Consider the following 9,583-nt stretch of genomic DNA (forward strand, 5'->3'; position numbering starts at 1 on the left):
AGTTTTTCTGTTTTTCAGTACTATTGTTGTTATTGATGTTTGGATATTCTGTTATATTGTTGAATATATCGCCGCTTTTGGACAGGAAGTTATAGACGTTGAGAAGAAAGGAAATACTCCTGGCAAGGTTGCCATGGATGAGTTTCAAGGTAGATCAGATTTCTGTGGACATGAAGAAGCTGATGATGAAGAGAGAAAATTGGTGACAAACTTTCTTGCTAGAAAAGAGTTGGAGTAAGTTGATCTTCCGTATGTTTTTTCTTCTTATTTTCGTAATAATGTGTCCTAATTTTTCTAATGAAATTGAATTTTCTATTTTGTAGTGTTGTCGTTTGGCAAGATACGGTTATGAGTTTAAGTGGACCGATATTATGTCATTTCCTTTTTGGTGATCCTGTTGAGTCTGAGATAATTAATGTTTACATGAGAATTATGCAAAAGCAAAGTTTGCAGCATAGATTTGAGATTTATTGCATGGACACAATAGTGCAGGTTCGTAGTAGTCCGAGTTTTGCGTTTTTTTTTGTTTTTGTTTTACTATATTAAGATAAATTAGTATATGTGTTTTTGAATGTGTAGAAAGAAGTCCTTACGAAATTGGAACAACATGGAAAAAGATCGATGGTACATCGGGATGATTATGTAGCTTTTCTTTCACTGATGACCTCTTTCATGATGGCTAGACTGCAGGTACTGACTAGAGAATTATTTAGAAGATGCAGATACATCATTTTCCCTATGAATGAAAGGTGGAATTGGTTTTCGTTGGTTTACAAAAGAGATGAAGGGATATTTAAACTGTGGAACTCCATGCATGATCCATTCTCAGTTGGGAAAGCCAAAGTTTATGTAAGTTTACTTTGAAATGTTCAAAATTTATGTAAATACAAATTAAGATTAAATTTTGAAAGTATTGTTTGTAGCAGACAAAGTTTTTGGCTGGTTCCATACGTCACTTATGTGGATTCGACCTTGTAAGTGAGCCAGTGTTAAGAGAACCTTGTCGTCAACAAGGTGCAACCCTCGATTGTGGCGTCTATGCATGCATGTGGTTAGAGTGTCTAGCCCGTGACACAGATGAGATCTGGAGCTATGCACAGGATGTGAAGATGGACACTTATCAAGCACGTTTGGCAGCCACAATATTATCTGATGAAAATGGATTGTTGAAAAACAAGTTTGAGTAATTAATTACTCCTCACTATTCTGTTGGTTAAGAAGTTACAGTAGTACTGGAGTTTGAACATTTCAAGTCTATGTTTAATTGTTGGTTTAAATTATGTAATGAAGACATACCAATTGATTATTATCGTGTTTATGTTAGCTGTTACGAACTTCAAAATCTATTTTTGTTAAAATTTATTTGTTTTTGGGAAATTTTGGTGTATCATTTGTTCACTTTTCAGAGTTTGGTTAACGTGGTATTTTAAATGGTACATATCAATTTAGAAGAGAAAATTGAGTACAAAAATTGCATTATTGGGTATATTATGTGTAACTATGAGTACAAATGTTAAATAATCGAGTATATCTAACTAATCTAATATTTAGTCATACATTAGTAAACACACAATAGTATTTAACAAATCGAGGACAATGTACACACAAATTGAGCACAATATACACATGAATTGATTACAATGTACATATATATTGAGTACAGTGTACGCTTAAATTGAGTACAATGAACACATGAATCGAGTACAATGACTTGTCAATCCAGCACAACGTAGAGTAGTTCATCTATTCATGCTAGGATCACCAAGTCATTATCCGACGAAGTTGTTATTATGTCAAATTTCGAAGACCATAAGATGTCTGATTGAGTATATATATCAAATAATAGAGCACAATTCACAATAAATCGGGTTTAAATTTGTTAAAATCAGGTATACAAGTAAATAAATCGAGAACTGAAATTGAAGATGTATGAAAATCATGAAATTGACGTATAACATGAATTTGAGTGCTCGATTAATGTACATTTATACCTGATTTTAAAACATGTATACCCGATTTATTGTGAAATATGCCTCATAACAAATGATGTATACTTTCACAAAAATATAGATGAATATGTTGGATTTACCTTGAAAATAACCTACGTCCACCCGGAAAACACAGCAAGAAGAGAAGTGATCTTGTACGCTTTAGAAGTTCTTATACAAAACATCAAGTGATGGTACTATAAATTGATATCCATCCTTCCACTTTACTTGGTGAAGTATTATATATCATATGTATTCATTATTATGTCAAATTTCGAAGACCATAAGATGTCTGATTGAGTATATATATCAAATAATAGAGCACAATTCACAATAAATCGGGTATAAATTTGTTAAAATCAGGTATACATGTAAATAAATCGAGAACTGAAATTGAAGATGTATGAAAATCATGAAATTGACGTATAACATGAATTTGAGTGCTCGATTAATGTACATTTATACCTGATTTTAAAACATGTATACCCGATTTATTGTGAAATGTGCCTCATAACAAATGATGTATACTTTCACCAAAATATAGATGAATATGTTGGATTTACCTTGAAAATAACCTACGTCCACCCGGAAAACACAGCAAGAAGAGAAGTGATCTTGTACGCTTTAGAAGTTCTTATACAAAACATCAAGTGATGGTACTATAAATTGATATCCATCCTTCCACTTTACTTGGTGAAGTATTATATATCATATGTATTCATTATTATGTCAAATTTCGAAGACCATAAGATGTCTGATTGAGTATATATNTTGAATTGTGCCTCATAACATATGATATATACTTTCACCAAAATATAGATGAATATGTTGGATTTCCATGTCAGGAACAACCGGAAAAGTAAGAAGAATATCACATAGCCTATCCGGACCTCTACACGGACCCCGTGTAAGGGTCCGTGCCTTGAAAGCCAAAAGAATAGTTTGACAGAGTCTACACGGACCAAATGACGGACCTGTACACGGGGTCCATGTCTGTTATCACCAGAGAAGACAAATCCAGAGTCTACACGGATCCCACGACGGAGTGATACACGGGGTCCGTGTCCAGTGTTTTCCCAAGAATGTACAGCCTTTTCAAAATTTTCTACTTCGCGATAATACACGGACCTATACACGGACCACGACACGGGGTCCGTGCATTCTAATTCCAGCTGATATCAGATTTCAAAATCGCGATTTCCTTTCTAAAATCCCTAAATTCCCAAATCATTTCTCTCCTTCACTCACGCCTCCCCACGCCGCTTCCGGCCACGCCGCTGCCTCCGTTGCACCATCTTCAACACCGAGCACTACTCAACTCCCATTCTCCTTCACTCACGCAGCCTCACGTAATATCCCTCCGCCACTAGCTACGCCGCCCTACTTCCGTCGCCGGCCGCCATCCACCATTGCACTATAACACCTCATTCTAGTTCCGGTAAGCGTGGCTTCACACTCACTCCCTAGGATTATTGCTTGTTCGTTTGGATATTGACTGGGTATTTGTTTTCGGTGGTTGGGTGCTATTCTCCGAGTAGAGGGCTTTTGGAATTTGATTGTAGACAGGATTACATTAATATTAATTGAGTCTTGATCACATCGATTGTGGATTGATTTGCATTAAAGTTTGGTTGATTATCGTTGCGGTTAAATAGGCTCGTGCATTGTTTCGTTTGTTTGGTATCGGTTTGGATTGTGTTTCTGAATTGGGTTTGTTGTGTTTCATTAGTTGCATATTTGAATCTAGCTACCTCGATCGCCATTCCTCCTCGCCGACACACTAGTAAGCGCACCCGAGGCGGCGCATCATCATCCTCTGGGTCCGCAAGATTAGCAATTGATCTCACTAGGTTCACCAACCGCGATAATTTCGAGTGGTACTCCGCACTGCATGAGAACTCCGTCATCGTGGAACGTTCTATTCATCCACGAATTGACCATGAAGTGCCACTCCGAGCAGAGTTTGATAAATTTGGTTGGGGACCTCTATTAGACATCACCGGGCCTTATTACCCTGACTTGGTATGGCAATTCTACGCAAACTTTGAGGAAAAGGACAAAACTGGGATGCAACACATCCGTACGTACGTCAAGGGGATTACTATCGCGTTGACTAGCGATTATCTGGCCGCTATATTGAACGTCCCCAATGACGGACCCCGCTAGTTTTCAACCAGTTGGACCTTTTCTTGTCAGATATAACATTCCGAATCCCTCAGGCACGAAGCCGGCTCCAATACCACACATCTCCCACTGGTTCCCGCTCAAGCGTCCTCCCGACGTCCCTCCCGCTGCTGGATCGCCTCATCTGTTACTTCACAGGGGCGAATGTCATTCCGAGGAAAGCTGGGAACAATGAGGTCCGCCATTTGGATCTCTATATCATAGACAAGATGTTGAATGGCTTGGGGGCCATTCCAGCTATTCCGGTGGCGTCGATTATGATCTCCCATATGCGCTCAGTCGCCCACATTGATCCCAAGAAGAATAGAACGCCATACGCTCCCTTTCTTATCATCATCTCTCGGATCTTGGCGGCCCATGGTGTCGATCTCACGGGTGAGACCTCTCTCCTCCCAACCTCTACGCAGATACTATCACCCCAGGCCATGCAGGGTATGTATTTCATTTTCAGGCAGGGTGCTTGGTACCGTAACCCCGGGAGTCGCCATATCAATCCTCATCCCCGTGATCCACCGGTGCCTCCCCCTACAACCGACGAGCGCGTCTACGAAGATCGAGTGGCGGAGGAAGCCGCATTAAATGCCCAAGCAGGACCTCCGATTCATTTGCCGCCGCGACAGCGCTCGCCGAGAGGTACTCGTCAGGTTTTCTCGGCCATTTTTGACTGCATGGACGATTTACGCACACGATTGGCTCGGCTAGAGCACCATGCCAGGACGCAGTCGTATTCGGATGACATTTATGCGTCGCCGTTTGATCCGCACTCGATGGCATGGAGGACTTGGAACTAGGATCCGACGAAGAGTAGTTAGATTTTTTATTTGCGGAGTTGTGGAGACCATTATCGGTTTTCTAGATTTGAGCGATTTATTCTTATGTTGTTGATTGATATTATGATATGAACTACTATACGTTGTGCTGGATTGACAAGTCATTGTACTCAATTCATGTGAACATTGTACTCAATTTATGGGTACACTATACTCAATACATATGTACATTGTAATCAACTCATGCGTATATTGTACTCAATACATGCGTCTGTTGTACTCAAATCAACGTATAAATTGTTCTCGATTGTTTAACTTATATACTCTATTAGACATTTTACGTACCTCGAAATTGACAACACATAAACTCTGGCGAATATTTTATTTTGACTTTATCGATGGAAACAATATTGTACTCAATAAACTGTTAAATTATCCTGGATTATTTAACTTATATACTCAATCGGGCATTTTATGTACTTTGAAATTAAAAAATTACAAGAACTTCATCGGATAATGACTTGGTGATCTTAGGCATGAATAGATGAACTACTCTACGATGTGCTGGATTGACAAGTCATGGTACTCAATTCATATGTACATTGTTCTCGATTCTTTAACGTATACACTCAATCTGACAATTTATGTACCTTGAAATTGACACACTACGATTTCGGCCGAAAATATATCTTTTTCTATAGCTCAAAATATACTCGATTATTTAATATTTGTACTCCAATTTACACATAGTATACACAAGAAAGTAAATTTTGTACTCAAATCTCTGTTCATATTAATGTATGACTAAATATTACATTAATTAAATAAAATTTGAATAGTAAACAACTTTCAATTTGGATATGTATTTTGTATTTCCGGTATAATATGAGTACAGTTTTCTTGTGCACAAAATATACCTAATTATTTAATATTTGTACTCATATTTGCACATAATATACCAAATTAAGCAATTTTTGTACTCAAATATCTGTTCAAAATTGATATGTACCATTTGAAACACCTCTTAAACAAAACATTAAAAAATGAACAAATGAAACACCAAACCTTCCAGAAACAAATAACAATAAATATAAATACATATTGAAGTGCTTAACACCTAACACAAACAAAACAATAAATTCTCCAACTTAAAGATTAACATAAACAACAATCTAAAGCCCAAGTTTTTTTTCCAAGAACATATAAGAATACAAGACATCAACAAGCACTAAAACAACATGACAGTAAGGCAAACCAAACCAACTCTTTCCCCACATTTTCAAAAACAAAACAATCACATAATGCGTAAACCACCAATGCTTCCACTCGAACGCGTACGACTTCTCACTGGTATCAACATGCTTGATTCCCCTTCCAGCACTCTCTTTTTCCTGTTAAAATTTCGAAAAATATTTCAGGTGTCAATCATAAACAAAAATACTGAATATTAAAAGATACTAATAGTAAGATAGTTAGTAATAATAAAAACATTGAAACACCATTTTCATGAAATAATAATAGCTAGTTTATAGCTTCTTTGCAGCTACGTCTGTTATGTCCTCCCTTATTACAACGACTACACTTTGACACACGTGATTCGATTTGCGATAGTATCCTCTTGGTTTTCCTACGACCAGGCTGAATCCTCACATCAGGAGCATTGATTACATTTCCATCATCAAGATAAGACTTATTAATGTCAAACGTTGGGATGTGATTAATAATTCCTCTGTACGTTTGGCGGTACATTTCAATTTTGAAATACTTGTAGCAAAAATCATAAAACGACATCGACTTCGACTCAATAGCAGCGCAAGCATGCTTGCAAGGAAGCTTGGTGATTTGCCAATATCTACATGAACAGGTCATAGCTATCAAGTCAATAGCAAATGATTTTTCACCATCGACTACTTCAAACCTCCAATTACAAGACCGGTGCACTCTCAACTTCCGGGCTTCCACATATACACTACCAATAGATTTCTCCTTTTTTGGACTTAATTCTTTAACCATCGTAGCTGTTGATTCACGTCGTTGGTGCATCATGTTCATGATCTGCACTCGTATATGGTCCACCATACCCATGATAAGGAGATAACGAGCTGCTTTAACCCAATTATTCCAACATTCGGCTATAACACCCCATCTATTGCCAAGAAACAATGCATTTGCCCAACTCTATGGTTCAGAATTTACAATAAAATCCCTAGCAAGTGGCATGGACTCCAGGATATTTTTTATGTGTTGTTCATGCTCCTGCAAAGATGGAGCATAAGCAGCTTTTTTGAATACCGAGGACCAATGCTTTTTGTTATGTTTTGGATAGCTTCGCAACACCTAAAATGGTTACAAAAAAAAATCAGATTAAATACATCTATTTATATATGGAAAAAAAAAACGGTCTAGATAAAAATAAGTCATTGATTATGTACCACTTTCACAAAATTATCAACTAAATGTCTCAAGCAGTACGCATGGTGACTGCCCGTAAATAGTAGATTAACTGCCTTGATAATCCCAGGATGTCTGTCAGAGAAAAAAGTGTACTCATTGAATGGAATGCTTTGATACGAAAGCAAAACACTTCTCAGATGATAACAAAATCATTCCCAATTAATGTCATTCTCCGCGTCCACTACAGAATAAGCGATTGTGAAAAGATCATCATTGTCATCCTTCGACACAGCAAGTAGGATACAACCTTTAAACTTATTCTTTATATGAGTCCCGTCCAAAAAAATCAACGGTCTACAACCAGTAACAAAACCAACTACACATGCGTGCAAACAAATGAACAGTCGTTTAAATTTGTTAGTTTCGATATCAATCTCACACTCAGCAAAACTTCCAGGATTCGTTTCTTTAACAGCTCGACAATACCATCTTAGTCTATCATAGCATCCCTTATCTGTGCCATGAATATCATGCATCGCTAACTCCTTGCCCTTCCACACATTGCGATAGTTTAACTCTACACCATAATCTCTTTTTAAGTCTTTTTGAATTGTACAAGGACGATAAGAGGGCTCTCCTATAAGTTTGCCTTTCACCACATTAGCTATCCATGTTGCATCTGCTCTAGGATGTCCTCTACTACGTAGATTATTCTCACCACATGTATGCTCTAAATTGCATTTTCGGATCGCAAATATATTGTCTGCTTTGTATTTAGAAGCATAAATTCTCCATCCACAACTAGTCTCAGTACAAGTAACAGTGACTTTTTCGCTATCATTCTTTCTGTATGAAAATGAACGCCTTGTAGCAACAACATAATTTTTAACACATCTTCTAAAGTCAGCAGCATCTTTGAATGTTTGACCTACACCACCAATGCAATTAATCCAAGCATCTAGTGTATTGCTCAAAGAGGCTTGATCAGCTTCGTTACCACTATTTCTCTGTCTGTCTTCCTCATCAACCCTTACCAATATGATATAAACTTGTTAAGTGCAAGATACAAAAATAACTTAACATACAAAAATGCAAAGTATGGAATGTAAATAATATTAGTATTGTCAAATAATTCATATCATGGCAAAAAAACATATTTATATTATCATAACGTAGAACAAATTATATAACCACAATAATCTCAACTAGTGCACAATTTCATGCTTGATAAATTAAAATATAAAAAAATTATCAAAACTAAACAGGGACATAAATCTAATATATTTTACCTCCGAATATTTTGGTTGCGGACATGTTCGTTTTTACTCTCTGCCCTCAATTCAATCATGCTGAGCTTCATACACATATGAAGATGAATCATATTTAGGACATCATCATCGTCGTTCAAAGTCACGTGCATCTTGTGTTGGGGGGCTACGTATTGCAGAATCATGGCTTCAGGAGTAATCTCAGCACATTTTTTTCCAAGCCTCTCAAAAATGTCCATCAAACTACAACCGCTGAAAATTGAAATCACAAACAACTGTTTCTTGCATTTACAGCTACCCAAAAACGACAGGTTGCAAGACCCACTTTCATATTCCATTTTGCACCTAATACAAAAAACATACAAAAGTAATTGATATGCAGATTTCAAGACTTTAAAGAATTTTCAGAAAATTTTTAAACAAAATTAACAACTTTCTCATTCAAGAACTAAAACATAAAAATTGAGGATACAATTGCATTAATCGAGAAATCTAAAAATTATTTCTGCATTCATCATTACACTGCTTTGTATTCAAATATAGCAGCTGTATGATTAAGGCCACAAGATACTTGTATTGCTTTTACGTTATTCTAAAAACCAATCATAATACAAAACCCTAAATTTTCGAAATTCAATCGGTGGAATTCAAAAAAATAATGAATATAAAAAATAAAAAAAACACACAATAACAATAAAAAAACATAAGAGAATTATTAAATTGAAACAGATAAACACTCAATCGCCCTAAAAACTGGAATTTCACGAAAAAAATGAGAAAGTTTGAGGAAAGAAACTCACCTTCACTTTATTTTCCTTTCGATGAATTTTTTCTGCACGACGTCTTCAAGATTTTGAGCTTCAAGTAAATGATGTTTCACACATACTCCCCCACCATGGGATTTTTTCTCACGAAGCCGATGGGGGATTTCTTCTCACGAAGCCGATGGGGGATTGGGGTAATAGTATTAAAATCCCAA

The 9,583-nt window shown here is 36.7% G+C and overlaps 1 protein-coding gene and 1 long non-coding RNA gene across 3 annotated transcripts; one reads left to right on the top strand and one right to left on the bottom strand.

Moving 5' to 3' along the window:
• The first annotated feature begins 46 nt into the window (after positions 1–46).
• LOC140959540 (uncharacterized) lies at positions 47–1,280 on the top strand. Of its 2 annotated transcripts, none has more exons than XR_012172014.1 (3): positions 47–249; positions 580–849; positions 927–1,280. It is a non-coding gene; the product is annotated as an uncharacterized lncRNA (long non-coding RNA). The 2 variants fall into 2 exon arrangements; XR_012172008.1 differs by having other exon boundaries at positions 47–234; positions 927–1,275.
• A 4,834-nt stretch (positions 1,281–6,114) lies between these two features.
• Positions 6,115–9,076, bottom strand: LOC140972444 (uncharacterized). Its single transcript, XM_073434871.1, has 3 exons — positions 8,626–9,076; positions 7,375–7,468; positions 6,115–6,333 (listed from the first exon to the last, which is right to left on the bottom strand). Exons 1-3 carry the CDS (start codon positions 8,940–8,942, stop codon positions 6,115–6,117), a joined length of 630 nt encoding a protein of 209 aa, XP_073290972.1. The 5' UTR covers positions 8,943–9,076.
• Between the last annotated feature and the right edge of the window lie 507 nt (positions 9,077–9,583).

This window comes from Primulina huaijiensis, chromosome 1 (assembly GCF_012295235.1).
Source record: "Primulina huaijiensis isolate GDHJ02 chromosome 1, ASM1229523v2, whole genome shotgun sequence".
Taxonomy (NCBI): Eukaryota; Viridiplantae; Streptophyta; class Magnoliopsida; order Lamiales; family Gesneriaceae; genus Primulina; species Primulina huaijiensis.

Excerpts from the sequence above, each read along its gene's own strand:
- LOC140972444 (XM_073434871.1), bottom strand. The coding sequence starts at position 8,942 with ATGGAATATGAAAGTGGGTCTTGCAACCTGTCGTTTTTGGGTAGCTGT. Across the intron at positions 7,469-8,625 it reads CGCAACCAAAATATTCGGAG|ACATCCTGGGATTATCAAGG; the intron begins GTAAAATATATT and ends TTTCTCTGACAG. Across the intron at positions 6,334-7,374 it reads TTGATAATTTTGTGAAAGTG|GAAAAAGAGAGTGCTGGAAG; the intron begins GTACATAATCAA and ends AAATTTTAACAG.